The 25,441-nt window shown below is 41.0% G+C and overlaps 1 protein-coding gene across 9 annotated transcripts in view; it reads right to left on the reverse strand.

Annotated features, from left to right (window-relative positions):
• The window catches only part of bahcc1b (BAH domain and coiled-coil containing 1b), an 83,174-nt gene that overhangs the window by 40,359 nt on the left and 17,374 nt on the right, over nt 1–25,441 (reverse strand). For 8 of the 9 annotated variants that reach the window (XM_027140439.2, XM_027140449.2, XM_027140444.2 and 5 more), the window contains one exon: nt 1,392–1,568. In XM_027140439.2, coding sequence (XP_026996240.2) covers nt 1,392–1,568 — 177 coding nt within the window. Of the gene's footprint in view, nt 1–1,391; nt 1,569–1,665; nt 1,700–25,441 lie in introns of those variants that run through there. The other variant, XM_027140445.2, reaches the window with a different exon arrangement.

A 25,441-nucleotide genomic window follows, 5' to 3' on the forward strand; every position in this document is an offset into this window, starting at 1 on the left:
TTGTGGAGTTACTATTGATTAGTTTGTAGCTCCAGGAGAGCACTATACTGAACCAGTGCACAAAGAGACTGCATCTCTTGCCATCTCGATACATCATTTCTTTTCTCTTGCCTACATCCGACTATATCATTGTACACGTATACCTGTGTACACCTTTATTCTGCGTCACATTTTCTGTCTGTCTCTCTGCCTGTCTGTCTCGCGCACATACGAACGCAAGCACGTACACACGCACACACAAAGATTTGTTCAGTCAATGAGTTACAGTAGCTCTGTAGCTCTGGGTGCCAGCAGAAAAGCCCCACTGTGCAGCCTGCCAACAACAATTACTGTTCCTCCCTGCCAGCTGCCAAGAGCTCCAGAGATACAGAACACTTAACCTGCACCATACCACACACACACACACACACTTGTGTGTACATCCTTGTTGCTGTGTTCTATGTATAGAAATAGTTCATGGGTGCGAGATTGTGATCAGACAACAAAAACCAGCACACACACACACACACACACACACCTCAACACACACATCTGCTGTAAATATTCGCATAAAGATAAGACAATACACAGCATTAGCAGGCAACACATACATACATAAAGACTCTTCATATTACCATGTCCATATTCACACCTGCTATTCTCAAAGCATTCTACATCATATCACACAAACCAAACGTTTGTTTTAATGACATAACAGCGATGGAGAGTATTAATTACTTTTTTAAATTGTTGTTACAACCAAAATATCTGAATAAAAACTATAAGTGTCGTTGGTCTGGTTTCCTTGCCGGTTTCCTTTAATAGTAAATGTTGTTTCTGTAATATAAACCGTTTTAAATCTACAGTTTAAGACAATGTAAGTTCTGTATGTAAAAAGTTTAGGAAATAATAAGAAACGATTATTTCCCAAATCTTGACAAAATAACATTTTTATAAACTGTTTTAAACTCTTCTGGCGGAAAAACGGACATGGACTAAGAGAACAGAATAAGCAAAGAGAAACAAGACAAATTGTTAATAGCATTACGATCATTATGCAGCCCTTTTTATGCACAAAACCCTGTAAACACACTCCTGATGATTGCAGGGTAAATGAGCACAGAGAAACAGTAAGGATTTCTGTAGAAGATATTCCGGATTCTGATACTGACTTAACCGGCGATCGTGTCAAATGTTGCGAGACTGGTTTTGGTTTTGAGATACACAGTTTACACAAGACTCCGTTAAGAGTTACAAGGAAGTGCATGTGTGATGAGCATGTAAACATTACACTCTCACTGCTGTCATACTAATACACCATAGTATGCAAACCAAACAACAAAACAAGCTTCTGGTTACAGCTTCACAAGGAAAAAAAATGAATCAGAGAGAAAGAGACAAAGAAACCTTACCTTCATGTGGGTGTGGGAACCAGATCTGGGAGTGGCCACTGGAGTGAGGTCCACTGCGATAAGGGGGAGAAGAGGGAGAGGAAGGGGGTCCGGAATGGTGGGATGGTGGTGAGCCCAGACTGCTGGCCAGGAAAGTGCCCATGAATGAAGCAGAGGAGTTCGCCATCAGTCCAGTGCCTGCAGGACAGAGACAAGCCGAGACAGGCAGTATAAGACAGTGAGGGAGACTGTTGTGCTATGACACAAGATGATCTGGCCAGGACAGATTTTATACCTCCTGATTCATGCAGCATACCAGAATTCATTGCACTTCATGGGTGTGTCTGTTTTAAGTAATCAGTGGAAAAAGACTTAAGGCAAAATAACAAGAGTCTTTGATAATAATTTATATAGAACTATAAAATGTTTATGATGTTTTTAATTCCGAGGAAACTCACAGAATCAGTCAGCGTCTACACACAAACATCTCTACACATTCCTCCCCTTTCAAATAGCTAGTTAGTCGTCAGCACGGTAGCACTCGTCACAGACACCATCATAGTCTGTATGTGATTGTTTAATGTAAATGTGACTTATCGCAGAAGCTGGCAAATGTGTACACAAATTATCAAAACTATCAAAAGTATATTATGCGTCACTAACTTTTGCACCAATAACAAAACATCAGTTAAAATTAAAATACAATTTTAATAATAAATAAAATAATACAGAATAAACTCAATGTGGTTTATTTGTGCTTAGTTTTATGAATCCAAAATAATGATAAGAAGAAAAAAATAAATAAAGATAGAATCTTGAATTTGAGATAAACTAAAGATAAATCTTCACTTCCAGGCACTTGATTATCAGTCTCTCAATGTCAACAGAAAAAAGCCAAAGAAACAGTGTGAGAAGGGGGAAGTGGGAGATGAGAGATCAAGGAGTAAAGGAGAAGGAGCACATGCCAGGAAGATAAAAAAAAAAAAGAGAGAGAGCAAGAAACAAGCAAAAGGAAGTGAGAAACAGAAGCAGGGAAGAGAGTGGGTGATGCGATGAGAAAGACAAGAAAGACAAGCGGGGAGAGTGAATGAAAAAGAATTAAAGCACGAGTACACAATTCTCTCAATTCAGTGTCTGCTCAAAGTCGCTTAAGGTGTGTGTGTGTGAGAGAAGAGGGATGTCCTCACTGCTGAGCTGTTACAGCCGTAAGTGAGGACATCACCCTTCTCTCTCTCACACACCTTCGTGCCACCAGCACTTTAATAATAAAATAATCTAATAAAACCATCATATACAGTACAGAGCATGGCATTGAATTATATGGCATTAACTATGACAGTCTTTTGTACAGGACACTGATAACCAGGAAAAGGCCAAACAAAAAGAGCAGATGAATTCTATAAGCAAAGAAAAAGAGGAAGGAAGGAAGGAAGGAAGGGGTGAAAAGACAAAAAAAAATAAAAATAATAAAACAAAGGAAGAGAGAAGAATAAACTGTAAGAACAGAAGTAACTGAGAAAGAAGGAGGCGGAAAGAGAATGATAATGAAGGAATGAAAACGAAGGGATGGAGTGCTCTCCTCCTTTAAGTATTAGGGTCCCAGGGGGCGGCAGCCCCATCGAGAAAAGCAGATTAGCAGTCCAACGGCCAAATGCGGTGGTGTTATCACCCAGTCCAATTCACATCAATTATTAACACTGCTTAGTGCTTACTCCCCCATATGTACGGTATGCACTGCTTGAACACACTTACACACACACACACACACACACACGCACACGCACACTTCAAAATAACGTACTGTACACCTCATGTAAAATACACTGGCATCCTGAGTGCAGACTGCATTTAGCATATAAAGATGCTGTGGCAAAACACATGAATATACACATACAATCACAGAGTCATTTACCACCAGTGAAACAGTCTACAATCAGGATCAGACACATTTATACGGTTCACACAAAGTTCATATAATGTACACTGCATGTACACACATTCACACTCACGTGTACATTTATATTCCACACACACACACAAATTCATATTCCGAACACATTCATATGCTGCGCAAACAAAAAAAGACAGGCTGATCAAATGGATACTCTCTAGGGTAAATGGAAAAATGGAGGAAGAATGAAAGACAAGCATAATAAGCTGGGAAAGAAATGGGGTGTGAACAAACATACAAAAATGACTTTAAATTTCTAATGTTTTTCCCCCCCAACCTTTCTAAGTACCATGGAAATAAAATACAATTGTTAATGCTTAAGTAATTCAAATGAACATTTATGCAAATGCTCCAGATGCTTTACCAATATTTGTGCTTTATTAAGCTCCAAATCTAATCTAATTTTAGCAATAAGGTGTTATAAATTACTTACACTTGGTGTAGTGTACAATAATTTAATCAGCCTTTGGATGTATAAATTAAATTTACAGGATTCGAGTATTTTGTGTATTCGTGGGGGAAATAAATTCAATGCTGGAAGTTTTAGCACTCTGTCTGAAGTGTCGTGCTACTTCTGCCATGGAGAAATGACTGTTATTGTGCTGAAGTGAGACTGAGGGAGTTTTCATTTCCTAAACTGATAAAAGTTCATTAAAGTAGGGTGAGAAGAAGGAGGTTAAAGGAGATGTTTAGAGGTGTGAAATTACCAAATGAGTGCTCTCACAAAATAAACAGTGTGCAAGGCCACCGCCAAAGCCTCCAGCTGGAAACATGGCAGCTGGAGGAGAGGGGAAAAAAACACGGAGGAAGAGAAAAGAAAAACAGCATAATTGTAAGCTTGAGGAGAGGCTGGCTGTTCGAGCCAGGGCTAAAGCAGACTCTCTCGTCTCCTTACACCCACTCCCTCTTCACCATGCCAGTGGCAAGCCACTACAGTGTGGCCAGAAGATGTCTCATAGCACTGATTTGGGATCGGCCTGTGATTTAAACCAAACTGAAGGGAATACAAGAAAAAGCACACAAGTGGGCATCACAGAAAAAAATGGAACCATGTCCCTAAAGGGGCCACTACTCATAACTCCACGCCTCAGAAGCCCAGCAGCTCCACCACAGGCTCCACTACAGCCCACAACTGGCCAAAATGACAGCCTGCATCCTTTAAGACTACTGCATGCCTTAGCAATACAACCATCTCAACACTACAACATGGGTGGAGTGTTGCTGTCAGAACAAGTCCTCCCTTCAGAGCAGACCAGACGGCATCGCTGTCATGAAAGATGAGAGGTGTCTGTTACCAATTTGAGCTTAGAACTGTTGAACATGGCATGAAAAGAGTCACAAATAGTCAGTACTTTTAGAAAGTTTAAAGAAAACAGTATCACAGGGTCTACATGGTGAGAGATATGAAAGAAGCACAGAAAATACCTCGATATCTAATTACAATGCTGAAACCCCAAAAAGAGCAAGACAGAAGTCAGGGTCCCAGGTTTACATTGAGCCTCTCACTGTCTTTTTGCTGTCATCTGGCAGCCAGTGAACACCTCCATAACTGCCAAACTCCTGTGCTCCCCAGCACAGTTCTCCAGTAGCACATAACCCCCTCTCTCGATGGCGTCCGCCAAGTCCCTTTTAATGAAACGTTTCCTCTTGTTTGCTTTGCTTTATTGACTTTTTCTCTCTTATTTTCCTGTCTCCAGTGTGCTGGCGATGAGCGTCATCTGCAGTTCCTTGAAATTATTACCTAGGCCCTTCCCCCTGTGTCTCTCCCACACCCTCCTCCTCCACCTCTAATAAACCAACCTGCAGAAATTAAATATTGTTGATACTGGAACAGCAGGATAGGGCTGGAAAAAAGGAGGGTGGGACAGAGAGAGATAGCAGGAGGTCTAGAGGCTCTCTCCAGAAATGGAGAGGAAGCTGCCAACACAAGCAAGCAGCAAGGCCAAACGATATAGTGGAGAAGGAGTAGATAGATTTGGACGTGAGAAAGAGTTCCTTCAGCTTCACAGCAGAACAGGAGAGGAGCCACCATGCCACAGGTTTAGCATGTAGAGTTTAGCGCATGCCGGTTTGGGCACACAGGGGACAGAGGCTGTGTTGACTGTCAGAAGAGTATTTACTCATGGTCCAAGTGCAACAGAGAGTTGACAATCTCACATGTCCACTGCTTCAGGAAATCGGGTCATGTGCATGCTAATCGCTGCTGTCCCCTCTCTCAAATCGACATTAATCCAATTAAGGAATTAAAGGAAGGATTCTCAGAGTGGGGAACCCTCAAGCGCCTATGCCACACACACACACCCCTACAATGGCTTGATGTTAGTCCTTTGCAATCAAAGGACAATCCCACCTGTGCTTGGTGAGGAGTGGTGGGAGAGAGAGAGAATGAGGGAAAGAGAGACAGAAAAAGAGAGAGAGAGAGAGAGAGAGAGAGAGCGAGAGAGAGAGAGAGAGAGAGAGAGAGAGAGAGAGACTGTCAGTTGGCTTTGCAGTGTGCTCTGTTTTGTGTCCTCCGCATCGGGTTTAAGGCCAGCCTAACCGAGGCCGAAATTAAGTGCCATCCATCAGCACGTGGAGCAGCTCTGGGCTGAAATGACTCCATGTGTGTACATTAAAACAGCTCTTGCTCTCAATCTTTCTCCCGTTCACTCTGAGAGGATGTTTATTTCTGCTAGACTGAGCACTAAGAGACAATGCAATTGCTACTAGACTAAGCCACTGCTAAAGGAAAGGACAATGTGTAAGACTAAAGGTGCATAAGCAGTTTAAAAGAAAGATGGAAATTTTCTTGAGCATGTCAGGCTAGTCTTAAACATGTGTACATGCCGGAATCCAACTGCCGTGGTTTATCACACAATAAAGCTGATGTAGCAGAAGGGCCCGATATTCATAACTCAAAGGATACTCTTGGCTGCATGTGAGTTGTACAGATTACACAGAGAAAGCATGTACATATCCAAAAGCAGAAACAGAAAAGGTTCGTTTTTTTCTTCACCGCAGCCGTAATAAATAGCATTTGTGGGGGAAAAGGAGATTGGTTTAAGGAAACACAACACTGACTTCTCTCACTTTCTGTTTGTTTAGCGTTTCTACTCCATGTCCTGGTAAAAAAAAAAAAAAAAAGGCAGCATAAATGATATTTATGCAGCTGCACTTTTTTCCGTCTTGTTTTTTTTTCTTGCTAGTTTACATAGGCATGTATGACACAAAACCAACATGGAAGGCTATTTAGGATAATCCAAAGCAAAAGTGGCAATAGACATTAATCATTTGACTCTGTCAACACACAAAATTGCAGGCAGGAAAATTCACTTTGAAATAGCAACTTGTAATTTCTTTCACTTTAGAAATGAACTAATTAGAAAATCAAAACATATTGTATTTCATTTTAAATAGCTCCCAGTACGTATTAGTGATTTTCGAGATTACTAAAAGGGTGTTTATGTTTATTTATTTTTATGTAGCACTATTTGGTGGGAAACTTACTTAATTTGGTAAATATTCCCTCCCAAAAAATTGGACTTGAAACAGAATGTAAGAGAAAACTCTCAAGAGAGAAAAGTCATAATTCATAGCAGCAGTTTTACACATTTTTAGAGAGATACCATCTACACAGACAAATACACACAAGCATGCTCAAATACACACGCAAGCATGCATGCACAAACACTCCCACTCCACAAACATGTTAGTTCAAACTTGGGAGCAAAGAGAGTCAGACTGACCACTAACACAAAACACACTGCTTTGTGGGATAACAAAACCTGTTGTCTGGGTCATTACTGACTGGGGTCATGAACAGGACAGTGATCTACCTCCATACTCAGGAAGCAACTTTTTCTTGTAACAATGCACAAGGAAGGAAGGGATCACTCCATGACCCCGCACTAAAAAGTGGCTAAATTTTTGAACTAAACTTATCTTAACTCCCTAACAGACCTGTGCATCACCATCACCATTTACTCACATTTCATCAAGGGCAGGAGTGGTTGGAATCTTTGCACGGTTTTGCATTATGCATCCTTTATAAGACGCCAGTCCAAGAAACATTCCAGTGTGGAGGGGACTGTTGACAATATCCATCAAACCCAGCCTTTTCAGCATATTTCCAGTTCAACGCTGCATGTTTACCTGACAGCCAAAATGTTGCTTCTTTCTTTTTGACGATCCACCTTATTAAACTACCCATCCTCCCTTTCACCTCCTACACCACCTCTCCAGTTAAAAATGCTGCAGTAGTGGCTAGTACACTCCAGTGCTCTTGCTAAACTCACAAGCGCTCTCACACATACTCACAGACATATGGATGCTGTCAGCCCAGTGCAGCTAGGCTAATTACATGCAACAAGCAAAGCTGTCATTTGTTCCAAACAGGGAATGATTCAATTGTCTGACACAAGCGTTTGTTTTCATGTTAATTGGCTCAGTGTCATGAGATTCCAAATCTTTACATGCATTTGCACCTGTTTTTCTGCTCTGCCGTACTTTACTGCATGTCAGCAATGTAAAGAGTGGAGAGACCTTTATTGGTGATGAGTAGCTGAATGATGAGATTCTGCTGTGCTCATAGTAATAACCTTAATTGGGACCCCATCCAAAACCAGGCATCAGGAAGGAACATGGAGTCATATCTTTCTGTCGGTTTCCTCACTCTTGCGGTCTTTCTTCCCTTAGGGCTGGAGCCAGAGAAAAAAGGCCAGGGCATAACAAGTCTCGATGGACCCTGTTTGCACCAAATATACATCGAACACTCTGACCAAATGGGGTTTGTGTGACTTGACCAGAAAAGATCAGCAAACACTGATAAAATCATCCCAATGCAGGAGTGCTGATGGAAAACCCCAAACAAGCATCTTGCTCTCTCTCTCTCTCTCTCTCTCTCTCTCTCGGTCTCTTGCCTCCAACATCCTGCAACTCCGCTCCAAGCTTCTTGTTTTGATTCCCATTCCATTTTCCGTTGGCACTGGACAGAGAAAATCATATTCCTGCTCCCACTGGGCTCATGCAGTTGCACTGATATGGAAAATTATTTCAGAGGCAGACTGAACCATAAACGTTATTTTTGTTTTCATTTTTATTCTCTCTCCCTTCCCCTCTGCCACTCCTTTTTTACAGTCTCTCTCTCCAACTCTTTCACTCTCAGTGGGGAGGATTTACCCGAGGCCTTGAGAGAGCGCTCCGTGTGGGAGATTTGGCCCGTCTGTCCGTTCCACGCGTAGCAAACGATGAGAAACCCATTTAGCATGTACAATAGCTCTAACACACACCTGAATGACACATGCTGTATGCTTTCAGTATGGCTCAGTCTACCACCGTTCCCCATTCACTGTGCTCATAATGCACCCTTAGACTCACATTGCTTCTCTTTGACAGATTATGTTTTATATCATCCTGAGTGAATAAGCAGTGCTGGAGAATTTTACCCATTGTAGAGGGGAGCACATACCGTGGTTTAGAGCTGCCCCACTGAGAAAGGCCAGGCCCTGGTAAAGAAAACAGCACTATTTCATGGACGGAAATTCACAGAGTGTCCAGTGTGAGTGGAAAACACAAGCAGTGAGAGACCCGTTCCTGTAATAGATGAGTCGACCACTGGTCTTACTAATACGAGTTTGTATGTGGGTGTTGGCTATGTGTGGTTTGTTCTTCCAGCTTGTCCTCCCATACATACATACACAAAATGTGCGCCGTAGAAAAACAAACGTGCATATTGCATATTGCAGTTGCTAGTGATAACAATTCATGTTACAGCTCAGTTTGGCCTAAGACTGTCACTACAATATTCTCTCAGAAGTGTGTGTGTGTGTGTGTGTGTGTGTGTGTGTGTGTGTGTGTGTGTGTGTGTGTGTGTGTGTGTGAGTGAGTGAGTGTGTGAGTGAGTGAGTGAGTGAGTGAGTGAGATGGTGTGTGTGTGTGTGTGAGAGAGAGAGAGAGAGAGAGAGAGAGAGAGTGAGTGACAGAGAGAGAGAGTGAGTGAGTGAGTGAGTGAGTGAGTGAGTGAGTGAGTGAGTGAGTGAGTGAGTGAGTGAGTGAGATGGTGTGAGAGACAGACAGAGAGAGAGAGAGAGAGAGAGAGAGAGAGAGAGAGAGAGAGAGAGAGTGTTAACATATAGTTGTGTGCATCCCTGGAGCCCTACAGCCAGTTATAAACACACAGACACACATAGAAGCAGCAGCTGCACAGATTCACACAGAAAGAGGTCATCCTGGTCTTGCTGTCTTTCACACTCCCTCTCCCTGTCTCACAAACACATCTGGCCCACAAGACCAAATTCTCCCAAAAGAACGCCATGTTTCAAGACCAAGGACATGGACTGTCTGGGCACAGAGAAAGACTGGGAAAGATAGACGAAGAGAGAGGAAAAAAAGGATGAGTCAAGTGGTAAAGGGCACCAAGATAACTGTCTTGGACATAAAAGCATGTTGGCAAACTACAGCTTAAGAAATATGTTCATCCTTGGCTTTGCTGATTGCTCTTTCTGTTCCTCCTTTTTTCAGTTATATTGCTACCAGTTTCTTTTGCTCAGCGATAACGTCACTTCAGACACTGGAAAGCCAACTGCCAGGTTCTAACAAAAGCAACTGCCACACAGTGTTTCAATGAAATCTGTTACATTTGCTCAAAACATCCAACAATCATGTGGGAATGAGTCACCAACTATGTGCTTGTTTGCTTAAAAAAAGATGAAGAAAAAAACAAAACAAAACAGACGACTCAAACAAAATCACGAGATACTGAATACAAAAAGATGACAATTTACAGAGTGATTTGTAGAATGCATACACAACATTTCAAAGCTGTGATCCATGAGCCATATCCCATAAGGCCTTTAAGCAGATGTGTTTCCCAGGCCTCCTCAGCTTGACCCTGAACCATGTCATCACCCCAGTGGCCAGTCTGCAGCCCCAAAGGTACCAAAGAACCCACGCAGCAATGTTAGCTAACTCAGAACGTCCTCCTACTCCTGACTCAGATGTGCTTAGAGTAGATGTGGCTTGGTCGATAGCAAGGTCAGTATAAGGTGAATAATTCCAGAAGTCTAAACTTACCTAGACTCCTACATAACACGCTCAGGCTCGTATATGCCGTATAAGACATTGACCTTTTTGCGACACGGTGAGATGAAACATCACCGGTCCTTTTGCTGTCTCATTTGAACGCTAAACAGTTCTCAAAATCTATGTCCAAAAATCATCAAGTGTCACTTTCAATTCTCTGCGTGACAAGTTTTGCTTATAGCAGTGGCAGATAAGTCTAGTAGTAACACCAAACCTCCATCTTCAAAGCACATTTATAACAACTTCAATCAAACAAAACTACATCTGTCTTGTGGTTTATCAAGGCAACACAACACTCCCAAGCATGTAGACAATCATTCTGCTGTCTCTGTGTGACGAGATGCAAAACAGATCAGAGCTAAGAGCCAGCCACAGTCCAGCTCAGGCCTGTTTCAACTCAGTGCCTAAACCTTGTGTGGAATCTCCCAGATAGAGAAAACACCCAGATTGAATGCAGAGCTCTGGAGATAAGACCGAGAAGTGGCCTAGCCAGGTCTCTCTGCCCTGCAATACTCCTGGAATTTACTGAGGGAGGTAAGGAAGAAGGACTTGGTTGTGGGATATGAACAGAGGTGAAAGAAGGGTTATAAATTTAATCTCGATACAGGATGATGAAACAAAGTTGACAAGCTTGAGAAGGGATGAGTGGTGTGTATAAATGTTTATGTGGAGCAATTATAATCATGCAGCCTAAAAGGTTAATCCCTGATTTGAAATCAGTCTGTAACCCAATCTTATCCTCATCATCTTTTTTTTTTTTTTTTTTACTTCCCCTTCCACCACAAAGTGGACATTTTTCCAATATGACTAATTAGACTCTACCAGGTGGACTTGGGAACGGGGGTGACTGCTGGTAAAGCATTAACTGAAGCATATCTGACGAAGTCTGTTCTAACCTTGAATTATGTCTCCTATCTCACAACTGCACTCATCCATGGCATGCAGTTCCAATATCTGCTGCACATCTGGTGAAATAGTACCGGCTAGCCTTCACAGCTGTGACAGGGAGGGGAAGGAAAATTAAGGTGCACTTCCTGCAATCTGTACTGACCAAGCAAAGGTCATCTTCACAGGGGAGCACACACACACACACACACAGACACACACGTCACCTGATCTCATGACGTCAACGGCTTCGGGATGTAAACCAAGCTGCACTCAACTGCCTGGCTCTAAAGTTAGTGCTTGATGAGGTCAAAGTTTACAAAGGAGAGTAGTGTAGAGATGGGAGAGGATCATTAATGAGAAAAACGTGGAAGAAGATCTATATAAAACAAAAAGGGTGTAAAAAAAAATCACAACACTGTACAGGTTCTGTCTGTATTCGCTCCAGAGCTGCTTGAATAGATTGCATTTGATTTGGAGTAGATTGCAATAGATTTTGGACACACACACACACACACACACACACACACACGCACACACACACCCCTCCAAGGCAACCCGTAAGTGTTTAGTTATGAAGGGGAGTGGCACTGTGCACTCTCAATCCTGAGCTGATCTGGAATCAATAACCTTCTGTGTTCTATCGTCACATACACCAATTTATAGTGACAGTACAAATGCTTTTCTTTTCCAACACCACTACTACTCTCTCTCACCCATTCACTCACTCTCACACACACACACAATCATTTTTGCAGTAAAAGTAAATCTGCTGTAATAAAACAGGAATAGAGAGGAATTTTTGCTAGATTTCAGAAAATGCAAAATGAAAGAAAATCTCTTATAAACCATATGAAATGCCTTTAGAGACTATAATTAATCTCGGTATGTTGTGTCTTTAGCAGATTTTCCTTATGTCCCTGAGCCGTGTGTGTGCATCTTTTTGTGAGGATGTGAGGTTGACAGGACAGCTGAAGGCCTCTGTGTTCAGATCATCACCTTTCTCCAGCCTCAGAATACACAAGCTGCAAACACCCAGAGATCTGGCATCATGCTGCACCACAGACCACGGAGAATACGGGAAATTTGTGTGTGTGTGTGTGTGTGTGTGTGTGTGTGTGTGTGTGTGTGTGTGTGTGTAAGAGTCAGAAAGCAGTCGCTCTTTGAGATATTTTGACAGTAAGCAACAACACAAGTGACAGGGATATTTAAACAAGGTGTGAATCTGTGCTTTTTTTTTATTCTGATTTATCTCAGTTTTCATTCACCGTCTCTGGATAGTTTGGCTGACCAAATCCATTAATGATACACAGTATTAACATTTGAATAGACCAAGCTAAGAAAAAAAGGTAGTGAATGTATAAAAACACATTACCAAAGTGGACTATTATTGTAGCTTCAGTTAGAGGAACATCAGAGTATGAGGCTTTTCCACTTGTCATTAAGACCGTCTTGTCTTTTTACTATTCTTGCAAGGTTGCTAACTTTACATATCCGTTCAGATTTGTTTTAATATATTTACAAATATTTGATTACTCGATTGACATTAATCCGTTCAATTAATACCAGTGGTTCACCCCAAAACCTTCTTAAGACTGGGCTAAATGCCAGCTAGCTTCTTTGCTATACATGCTCACTATATAGGGGATAACACTGGCTTTGTGGGGCACACATAGTACATACAAACTACTATTATTGATTAACTTTTTTTTTCTAAGTACAAAACATCAGTATATGACCATTTATATTCATCTACCTTGATGACTTAACATACATTGTTGTTTGGATTGTTTTTTTTTTTGTTTTTGTTTTTTTGACTATAGCACAGGTGGATCAACTGGAATACCTTTTTTGCCCACACTTGATTGGGTGTATGAATTAAAAAAATATTTATACATATAAACCCATAAGCATGGTGAGTTCTTCTTGGTCAAGCCTGGAGTAAAGTGTGTATGTGTTTGTATGCAAGAGAGAGAGAGAGAGAGAGAGAGAGAGAGAGAGAGAGAGAGAGAGAGAGAGAGAGAGAGTTGGAAGGCTGTGGTGTTGAGATGGAGGAGGAGGAGGAGGAGGCGGACTATCATACCGGCACAGACCCTGTGTGGTTTGCACTGAGCTGATTATGGACCAAGGTCCTGCACACTGGTGCTCGTGTGATCTCTGATAATACATCTGCCTGTTTGAGCTCTGCGGCTGACTAAGCACGGCCACCCTTGATGCCAAACACACACATGCACACTCGTACATGCAAGCACACACATACACAACACAGTTAATGATGGAACGAGCTAAAAAGGAAGTCTAACTATTTGAGAAAAAAGGTCTGATTTTCCTCATTAGTGTGCGTCACAGTAACTGTCTCTGTCTCCCTCTCACACACGCATATACACACATGCTTACTCGCATACACACACAGACAGAGGCTTCCTGTGTGTTCAGTGTTTACTCAGTGCTGACCGTGAGCTGCACTCCATTAGTTTTCTCTGATAAGAGTGCAGTTATGTCAACAGTGGACACTGTGTGGCTGCCAGTGAGTATGTTTGCCAGTATTTGCTCTACAATCTGTTTACAATAAACACTTTGACCACATGTCTGAACCCTTTCACATACTCCTGCCATCCGACCACCTACTAAAGGGACACACGACGTGTCGCCCCCTACTGCTATCTATAGGTTTTGACGTGTTGCAAGAAAATAATTTTTTTTTCCAGCGTATTTGTTGATAGCTTTTAACACAAACGAAAATTAGCATTAGTTGTTATTTTGTCAGTGATAATGCAGAGCACCAGACAGAGTTGAGTGTAATCAGGAAGAACAACGAGACATAACACAGAGCAGTCAGTCGCCAACAGTCAAACAAATGACTTCAAGTCTTCAGTATTTACAGTGTGTTAGTTTAGTGGCTGAGATAATCCTGTATAGTCCATTTTGTCCTTAGTCAGATAAAAATGTAATTAGATTGATCAAACTTAAATTAATGTTATATTAAAGTATGAAAATGGAAAAAAGTGGGAAAGGGGTGCGTGAACACAATCAAAGTTTGCCTTTCAGACACAAAAGGATAAATGAATTTACAACAGTATAAACAAATTTACAACAGGATAAAACACATTTTCGGGATTACATATAAAATTATTTAATAGATTACTTTTTAAACCCCCTTTCTAACACACAAACACACACACACGCATGCATGCACACACACTTTGTCACCGCTCTCTTCAGTAGGTTAAAGTCTTGACTCTTAACCACAGCATTTAAGCTAAACTTAACATTGACTATGCAATACAGCAAGAAATGTGGAAAAGAAAAGCTTTAGATTCTTAAGATGTGTAGCAGCTGATGTGGACAACACAAGCCTCTAAAGAGATTTTTTTTAGTCCAGAAACATTTATATGTTTTCTTATAGTTTTTTCATTGCTTTTTCCCAATCCTGTTTTTATCTTTCACTCACAGATTGTCCTAAAGAGAATGAACATAGGAAGCATGGAAGAAAGACAGATGGAAGAGTGTTAGAATGAGCAGGAGAAAAAAACAGATGAAGAACAGTGAATAAAAAAAAGAGACGAAGAAAGAGAGCAAGAGCCAGAGAACAGGCAGGAGGGAGTACATTCCCCATGAGAGTCGCACACACCGAATTACATTAAAGAAAAACAGCAGCGAGAGAGAACAGAAAGAAGAGTTGGATGAAAAAAATAGACTAAATCTAAAAGGAAAGAGACAGATAAAAAGTCACAAATTAGAAATTTTCTCCTCGGTAGCATAAATCAGCAGACATGGGCAATTTACTATGAAAAATGGAGGTTCTTTAAAAGCTAGACATTATTTCAGGTTCAGAAACACACACACATACATAGACATACACGCATGCACACACACACATCAGGTGGGACATCCCGGTGGGCCACTGCTAGCCGGGCACAGGGATGGAGGCTCATAAAATCAATCACTCCTGTGAGCCGTGTGGAGCTTCAAAGCAGACAGCTGTCATACTGGGGGCCTCCATAAACAAGTCTCATGCTCCTGTGCTCAAATAAAACACATGCACACACACACACGCTCATGCAAAGACAAACATGTCATAGTCACACAGCACAGCTGGCCTGAAAGAGAAAAATGCCATAGTCATTTCAGAAAGAGCAACGACATCACCGACTCCTCAGGAGATTCATGATTCAAAGATCTGATTCTCCGCAGAGACTCATTCACTAACAATCAATTCATCTCTCTTCATGGTCTTAGCTCATGCAGACAGCTCTACCTAGCCATGACTGCTGAACCTTCACAGAGAAGACAATATACAGTCTAAATCTGGTTTACAACTCTTCAATTGGATAACCTCATCCTGCAGACACAAGCGCACAAAAAAGAAAATATAATAAATAAAATATTTATTGAGCAATAAGTGAGAGTCTCTTGCATCCACGAGTAGCCTGATTCCATCACGGGCAAGAAGGAGGGATGTGCAGGCCATCAATCAGGGGGGCTCGTGCACCAGATTGGAGGTTGAAATAGACTTTGCACTAAGTGCACACCCCTTCTCTCTTAGTCAAACAGAACTCATGCAGTTCTTCATTCATTAATCTTCCTGTCTGTCAGAGACAGGTTAGAGAGACAGCTGAGCCAAGACAGCCCCTGGAGCTCACTGCCCCCCAGGGGAGCAGAGAGACAGAGAGAGAGAGAGAGAGAGAGAGAGAGAGAGAGAGAGAGAGAGAGAGAGAGAGAGACACAATGCAGGATGTGATTTGCAATGTGTGTCGATAGTGTGCAAAAATATAATATGTTTTTATTGAAGACATTTTTTATAAGTGATTATAATGATTAACAACACTCCACTGGACAGTATTGAACAACTGTTGTACCTATGTCCATTTCGCAACGTAACAACGAAACAGCAGAATATGACATCCCGGATTTGAAAAAAAAATGATACAGATGTCCACTGACACACAAGTTTTTTTCTACTATCCATAGACAGGACACTGTTCACCGACTGATAAGTCAAAGGCTTTTGTACTTCCTGTGATGGCAAAACAGCAGAGAGGAGCCAATCAGAGGCAGCTGCAGGGGGCCATGTGCAGGTTTGATTAGATTCTGCAAAATGGATGTTAACGCACCAAGGTAATCAAAAACACCACATCTACCATCAGCACAACACACACACACACACACACACACACACACACACACACACACACACACACACACACACAAACAACATGTCAATCATTTGTTATCAGAAGTCACAGAGTTATTTTATTAAACAATTTTGGAAATTATTTTTAGGCCAATTTTCTCATAGTGGTGCTCTCAGTTCGCAGAATAAACTCTTTTAATTCTCATGGCACAAGCACTGAGAGATTTTACACAACACTAGACACTTTATAAACTAGAACCGGCCAAGACAGGAGAGTATGGCACCTGGGGTTACTAGTAAATACCCAACTAACCTGAGGGATGATTATAACAGTTGCAGTGACAGCAGTAAAAGCAACTGTCTGAAGTGTTTTCAACAGTTATCAACAATAGCAACACAACCAGTATTAGACCGTTAAAAATGCATTGCATAATATCATCGTATTTGTGACAGTGCGCTAACATTCTCACTGACATTTCACACAATATGAAAAATCAAGCTTACAAATGGTTGAGAAATAAACTACTTCAATTAAGAATGGTACATCAGTGTTTCTGTGTATATGGTGTCACGTATTAAGGAACCGATAGTGCTATTTTTAAACATGTACTGACAACCATACAGTTAAACCTTTGGTGCTTGATTTTCTGGTAATAAAATTTCTTACACTTTGTGAAGTGAAAAAAAGGCTCATTGTGGTCTGATAAATCCTATAAAATGTACAATAACTGTCATGGGAGAGGTATTGAACTACAACAGACCCATTAAGGCTCAGTGTAATTAAACTCTTGTTTATTCTTTAAACAACCCTGCAGCAGTGTGTTTCTCTGTTACTGGTAGTCATATATGTCTCATATGTTCCTCCTTATTATCTTTTCAATTAGTTAACAGATAATGGAGTGCGTACAGGTAAATCTTACTACACACACACACACACACACACACACACACACACACACACACACACACACACACACACACACACACACACACACACACACACACAGCCAGCTTGGCACATTCCTGCTGCTGGTTCACAGCAACCAGTCTGAGCATGTAGTGTGTGAGTCAGCTTTAAAGAGTTTTAATAAGGCTGTAGCAGAGCAGTAATGATCAACAGGTCACACTGCATTGTGTTGCAATTCCTCAAAACTCAGAACACATTGGTGTATGAGGGGACACACAGGCACTGCGTTGAAGGTTAGAAGATAGCGAGCAATCCCTGAGGGCAAGGGAAAGCCAGCTAGCCCTACTGTCTGAAAGAACCATGTTCAGTGCAGGTTGTGTGTTTGTGTGTGTGTGTGTGTGTGTGTGTGTGTGTGTGTGTGTGTGTGTGTGTGTGTGTGTGTGTGTGTGTGTGTGTGTGTGTGTGTGTGTGTGCACGCATGTGATTAAACTAAGATGGGGGAGGAGGGTGCAGGGGTCAGGCACCTCATTAAGCCAAGAGAAGGGGGAGGAGGAGAGGGCAATTAACCACAATGAACAAGGGGGAAGTAAATACACTCCTTCACACACACACACACACACACACACACACACACACACACACACACACACACACACACACACACACACACACACACTAAACAAAACAGAGAGAGAAGGGATGGACCTAATCATTAATGAGTAGTCACAGAGACAAATGACTTTGTCACTACCCAAATTTCAATCCCCACAAACACACACAAACTTGCATGTTTGTCATACAGACTACCATCTACATAATAATTCATGCAGATAATTAACACTATACCTACACCAAAACCTTAACCTTAGTGGCCAAAGGAAACAGAAACACACACATACACACACATTTAAAACAGAGTTTTAAACACAGAGAGAGAGAGAGAGAGAGAGAGAGAGAGAGAGAGAGAGAGAGAGAGAGAGAGAGAGAGAGAGAGAGAGAGAGAGAGAGAGAGAGAGACCTGCAAATTATTATTAGGTCATTCTTATTCTGTACACCATCTCTATCAATTAGAATCTATCTCCTGAAAAATCAATTCACTATAACCTGTTGATTTCGATACAGTGATAGTAAAATGCAAGAAAGACAGAAGTGTAATGAAAAGAGCGGGAAGTGAGCAGGGGGCTAAGGGAAAGAGTGAGAAATAGAAATTTCTAGAAATAGTGAAGTGGAGGAGTAGCTGAGAGCTTAAAGTAGCTTCCTGTCCTCTGATTGCCCTCACTTAGCTACCAGCCCGCACTCTACCAGACATGGGTGGGACACGGAGCGTGCTGAGGGCTTGAGAACACACTCAATCACACACACACACACACACACACACACACACACACACACACACACACACACACACACACACACACACACACTCTCTCTCTCTCCTAGCTATAGCCACACAGTCGGTTTCCTGTGGAGGGAAAATAACCATGGTGCAGATGCAGAGGGGTCTGGATTGACTTAATGTCTTGCCCAAGCCTCTAAATTTGGCCTGTGTAAGAGAGCGTAAAGCCTGAAGAAAACCCCAAACCAGTGTCTGACAAAATAGAAGCAAAGACATTCATAGAATTGACAGAGAGAAGAGACAGATCGGGAGACTTGTAAGGGGTATGGAGCAGATGTGTGATCCAAACCCACATGTGCTGGACTCTATCCGTCTCTTATTGTCTCTCTGTCACTCTCTTCTTCAAACTCAAACCACCACCCCCAAACACACACACACACACACACACACACACACACACACACACACACACACACACACACACACACACACACACACACACACACAAACACGCATGCACTCACACACATTCACATGGAGTATAAAATAAGAAGTATACACTGAAAGCCAATTTCTGGAGGGACCATTATTATTGCTCTTTTGGGGGATGAAGGGAAGTCTCTGAGTTTTGGTGGGAAAATTCATAAATGACACAAAAATTTATAGCAGGGGTTATGAACATGTACATACTGTTGTAAATTCTGACACATTACCTTTAGCATTCTGCCTTTAAATGTCCAAGAACTTTTTTCCCTAATCCAGGACACTTTAATATCTCTTACTAGCATCTATTTCTAAACAATGGACTATCACCCAATTGCAGACGTTATGTTGCAAGAACCATTTGTGAGAAATGCTTGGATCCCACACATTTCCATTCTGGTCTATATTTATCATTATGGATTACTAAACAACAGACAGCCATCCAGTTGTGAAAGTGGATAAAAAGTGGAACCCTGTGTAAGCGAGCATTTCTACAAAGCCTGACACAACCTGCCTTGCCTAACTAAATTCAATGTTAGAATCCTCTCACGCCCTTATCATTTTAAAAGCAGATAATAAAACATCGTGACTTTCAACGAGAGCTTTGTTTCAACCAATCGACCACATTAATATGTACATACAGACCTAGCTAGGTAAAGTATTTTGCAAGGAAATGCTAACAACGGACAAATAATAATGCTACCGACAGACAAAGGTGATAGGCATGCTCACTGGCTAATGTGAATGAAAAATATCACTTAATAACAAAAGCTTACAAGGTAATAAACAACATAACCTTAAAATAATAATACAGCGGTCTATGTTCTTCTCGCATGCTACATCAGCAGTATTCATTATAATGAACGTTAAAAAAAAAAAGGAAAGAAAAAAGAATAATCAGCAAAACTACACAGCAAGAGTACAAGAGAAGTGAATTGTTATACAAGTGACCCAATATGTTTTAGGCAAAACACAAAACCATAATGAGGATAACAAATAGTATGTAATTCACAATGATAAAAGAGATGACATTCGCAAATGCTGTGAAGCTTTTGTTCACAGTTCTCATTAATTCCATGTGCACTATTACCAAAGTGATAGCCTTTCATCAAAATTGTAACAATAAGTTAAAATGAAAATTTGAAGCCAAAGTTCCAAAGTTCACAGGTCCTAAATGAGGCTCAGCAAGACTTGATTTTCATTCAATTTCCTTCACTTCCCTAGTTCAAGTCGTCCCCCTCCATTTGTATGCCTTCTAAATCAATGTTCCTAATAAAGCCATCAGCCTTGTTGATATATCGGACAAACACGCGTTCAGTCAATGCATGCAAATGCCAGACATCCATTTTAAGGCCTTCTGAATATTGGCATTTCATACCACCACACTGTTTAGAGATTTGTTCATGTGTGCTTTCCACAAATAAGAAAGGAGAGGACACCACATGAGGAGATGAAAAGAGAACCCCGAGATAGATGTGCTTCATTTTCCTGTCTCATGCTGTTAAATATAATGAAATAAACAAGAAGAAAACTTTAAGCACGATCAAAGCCAGGGACTCAGAGGCAGAGGTCCATGATGTCTTGTCTCGAAACAGATTCCAACGCAGTGATCCAGTCCATAATAATTGCAGGGGAAAAGGCTAAGCTGTTCTCAGATTTCTGATAAGGTGAAATTTCAGACAAATGAGGATTATGGATGACTTTTACTCAATGGAAAACGTTTGGGTTGGTAGTTTGCTATTCCGACCCTTAGCAAACATACCTATAGTAAAAGAGTTGTGTTCCTGTCTCAGTTGGGGAGTGGCTAAATAATGAAGCCATTTCTTCTTGCCTTCAAACAAACACCATTCCATCTGTATTGCTGAAGGCTAAGAAAGTAAAAATAAACTGGAACAGAACCCTTGCAAGAGAGTTTGTGTGAAAAAGGAAAAGAACAAACTGAATTAACCACCTGCAGTCACCTTCTCCAAACCCTCTTAAGAGCTAATGACCTAATCGTTTACACGTACACATCCACACTTTAAATGCAAAATGTAAACATTATTTTTGACAACTTAGATCTAAATTTATGTTGTGTATGTCTAGGGTTTAAGTACATAGAAAAGAGGGGCATCGAACAAAATGTAAAATCACACCATAAGAGGAAATTAAATAGTGCCATATTCATGAATGCTAGATCTCCATTTCTAGTAAAAGTAGGTTCAGCAGAGGAAGAAAATAAGAAAAGAGAGATGGTACAAAATGATTCCGGACCAAAATGAAACATACACAACAGTGTGTTATCGCTTATCTTTTCGGAGAAATGAAAGAGAAGAGAAGAGAGATAAAAAAATCAGCAGATATCAATAATAAAGAAGAGATTAAACTGGCTAAATCTTGAAGAGATGTGAGGAGAAGAGAAGAGAAGAGAAGAGAAGAGAAGAGAAGAGAAGAGAAGAGAAGAGAAGAGAAGAGAAGAGGTTACTCCTTCTCCCTGTCACATATCGCCTGCATCTTTCATTAAAGCTCCATTAGGGAAGAGCAGCGCTCCTGGCACTGGGGCTGAGAGATGACTAAAGCTTCCATTCAAGCCTCACACTTGGCCTTTTTTCATCAGCTCGGACAGTCTCCATGTCCCTGCCATTCTGTGTGTCTGTGTATGTGAGTGTTTATGGGAAAGGGAGATGATGGCATGGTCTGTGAGACTCTGACTGGCCCTGTGTTGTGTCCACCACAGCTGTGTGTCAGGCTACTGACCCCCAAACAAAGCTCAGCACAGAGGAAGCCCTATCTGGCAAGCATGATAGAGGGCAACCGAGCCAACGCAGCCACGATGAAGCCCTGGCAATAAAGCTAGCAGGACAAAACAACACCAGCGAGGCCTTTGATAACAACTGGTGACTGAAGCCAGTGTTGCATGACACGCACCAGTGGACACTAACACAGCAGTCACACTGACACACACACAGGCAGCTGAAATATGCAGCCTATAACAAACACACAACCATGTACATCACATATTGTTCTTAATTAGCATAACGATTAGATTTGTTGCTGTGTGTAGAGATGATATAAAGACTGCATGTGGCCTGTATGAGAGAGAGAAAAAAGGTGAAAGAGAGTGTGTTCGGTAATGAACATGCAGGGAGTGAGTGCTGATGTCATTGGCTTTTTTGGCCCTATTAAGAAGCTGGGTGCTTGGTGTCACTATTCAGCATTCCTCCTCATTAATCAGAGAGCTTGCTTTCTTTCCTCCATCTCTCTCTTTCTTAGTCTCCCCCACACAGTCTCCCTCTACCCATCTTCTCTCTCTTCGACTCTGCTGTATTTAATGTGCAGTCACTGTTTACACCCTGGACAGCACGTACAGCACTTTAATCTAGGCAGTGTGTACATGACATCAGCACTCTCGCCGGTGCATAAACCATGGCCCGTAGAATGAACACACAAACGCACACACACACACACACACACACACACACACACACACACACACACACACACACACACACACACACACACACACACGCACACAGAGTTTCTAAATACAGCACACCCACCTCAACCGCTCTGTAAGCTATAAATATAGCATGGTTTATTTTGCATAATATCCCAAAGCTTTACATGTTTGATGCATATTATGGAATGCTATAAACCAGTGATTTGCCTTATACTCTCTTAGTTTTGTGATTTTATGAGCAGGGTACCTGGCATTAGAAGCACAAGCTCAACTTAGATGTTGGCACTCTCCACATACACATTCTCCAATAACGCCTGGTTACGCCTACACAGGAATAAACCACACTTGATTGTAGTACAGTGATAAATGTATTATTTTATGGAGATACTCTAAATGGATCGGTGATCTTCTTCCCCTCTGGCTCTTTTTCGCTCACTTTTCTACCTTGGCTACTCCCTGTCTCATTACCTGACTATAAGCTCTTCTCTTCACTTTTTTTTAATCTTTCACTTCTTTTTACTTGCTCTCATCTTCCTTTTCGCTCTGAGCTGTGTTTTGGGTAGGCTGAGCACTGAGGCCTGGCTTAATCCTGCACAAACCACTATGGCACTCAGTTTGGAGTTCCATGGCCCAGAGAGGGATTACAGCAGGGAATAAGGCTCCACTCCACTAACCTGCACACACTGACTCACTGAAGTCCTTCAGTTTATTATACTGAGGTTAGGATTGGAACATTTACTGCAAAATCATTGCATATGAGAAGTCATATGATAGTATTTTCATAACAATTATGTCACATTTTCCCCCATTTTAAACAGTACCAAACATAGTGCATTTAACTAAATAGTTAACAATAGCAAAATTTCACTTTTACTAAACAGTTTGTTTGAAAGCATGAAAGCCATGCCACCCATTATAAAGCGGCCGCACCCTTGGTCTTTCATCACACAATGAAGCAGAAACAAGACTACGATTGATAATGAAACTGATTTACAGTAACAAGTACAAATAGAGACAATAAACCAACAAAAGAATATATTTCCCTTTTATAAATATAAACAGACTTAAAAAAAAAACTGTACAAGCATTATGAAAATCATGCTTTATGCTATGGTTGCTTAAGTGTTCTGAAAAACTTTAACATAATGAGGTGAGGGATGGGGGGTGGGGTGGGGCGAGGGTTTAGCGGTTTTGTTTGTTTTCAAATATGGAACATTACAATGGGACTAGTTGTACTATGACCTGTCCTCAAAAGACAAAGCATAACACCAAAAATATTGCAGCAATTACCTTATGGTTTTAAACAATCACAATTGTGACAGATGTTACTACTTTGCGTCTTGCAAAAGAAAAAAAATGGCACGATACAAAATATTACAACCAACCAAATAATATGGTCGGTCTTTCTGCAACGTAGTATGCAATACATTCTGAAATGCAAACACAACACAGACAGACAAACAGAAAGAGAGACAAAACCCCAATACACACCCACACTCACACCCACAACCCTCACCTACACCAACACCCACACATACACTCACACACACACACACACACACACACACACACACACACACACACACACACACACACACACACACACACACACACACACTGCACGTCTGGAGTTCTACATTCCTGTTCAGTCTAACTCACAGCCATTATGTTGCCTTGCTGATGCTCAGTGAACAAGTTTGTAGCTTAATTGTGTTGACTGCAATCATTACTGAGAACCTCATAAGTGCACCTGGGCCACATCAATGATCCCTACTTCAAAGCACTGATTTAAAAGTCACTGAATGGGTCAAGGTTGAGTGGGCAAAATAGTGGCCATACCAAAAGAAAACACAACCCCATAATACCTCAACCTTTTATAAACCAAATATCTGTGTGATTATCGTGGAATAAAAATAATGACACCTTTTCCTGCACTGTGAGAAATGATACTTAAGAACCTACATTTAAAATCTCATTTACAATGGATAGGTTGACTGCAGTTGCTTAGTCAGAAGACATTTTGTCTAAATGATGCTTTCTTTCTTTTTTTTTTTTTTTAAATGAATTTGATTAGACGCTATTATTAATTGGAATTAAGACCGGTTTTACATTGAGAATGATCATCAATGTGACAGGGTTGTTTTTTTTACTAAATAACCCTGTCACAGCCTGGATGAGATGCAATCAGATAAGAGGAATGATACCAGTGTGACATTACTAATATATTCTTAATTGAGAAAATAAAAAGTTAAAAAAAAAAATACAATAAGAAAAATTAGAGCAAATGGGGAAAACAAAAGGAGCAATCAAAGTGTAGGTGAGAGATGAAAGGAGAAAAACATTGGCAACAGTTTTGATTTAATAACAGAACATGAGAATATTAGGATGTGCAGCAGTAGAGTAACAGTTGTCCCTCTCAAATTAAAGCGAGTGGCAGTAAGAGAGGGTGAGGCAGAAAGGTTATCCCCTGAGACTGATTAATACTGAATTCCTGATGCTAATCTTTGTTTTTCACTTTTTTTTTTCTTCACGGGTGTTGAAACTGACACACACTCAAGAAGCATGCCTTATGTATATTTAATGAAGGTTCTGCATTCGTTTAGCGCTTTCGTCTCACTGTGTGGCATGCCACATGCTTGCCTTCTTGTGAAGCTGTGTTGCTCCTTATACACCCTCATATACATGTACAACTACCTTTATGTGTTTTACACTCATTAATTTGCAAGTTGAAAACACTGTAAATGATGTCTCATAGGTCTGGATTTTGTTCACAGAACAGTGATGTGATTAAAAAATAAAAGAGAGAGGGGGAGAGAGAGAGAGAGAGAGAGAGAGAGAGAGAGAGAGAGAGAGAGAGAGAGAGAGAGAGAGAGAGAG

The sequence above is a fragment of the Tachysurus fulvidraco genome, chromosome 8 (assembly GCF_022655615.1).
Source record: "Tachysurus fulvidraco isolate hzauxx_2018 chromosome 8, HZAU_PFXX_2.0, whole genome shotgun sequence".
In the NCBI taxonomy this organism is placed as follows: Eukaryota; Metazoa; Chordata; class Actinopteri; order Siluriformes; family Bagridae; genus Tachysurus; species Tachysurus fulvidraco.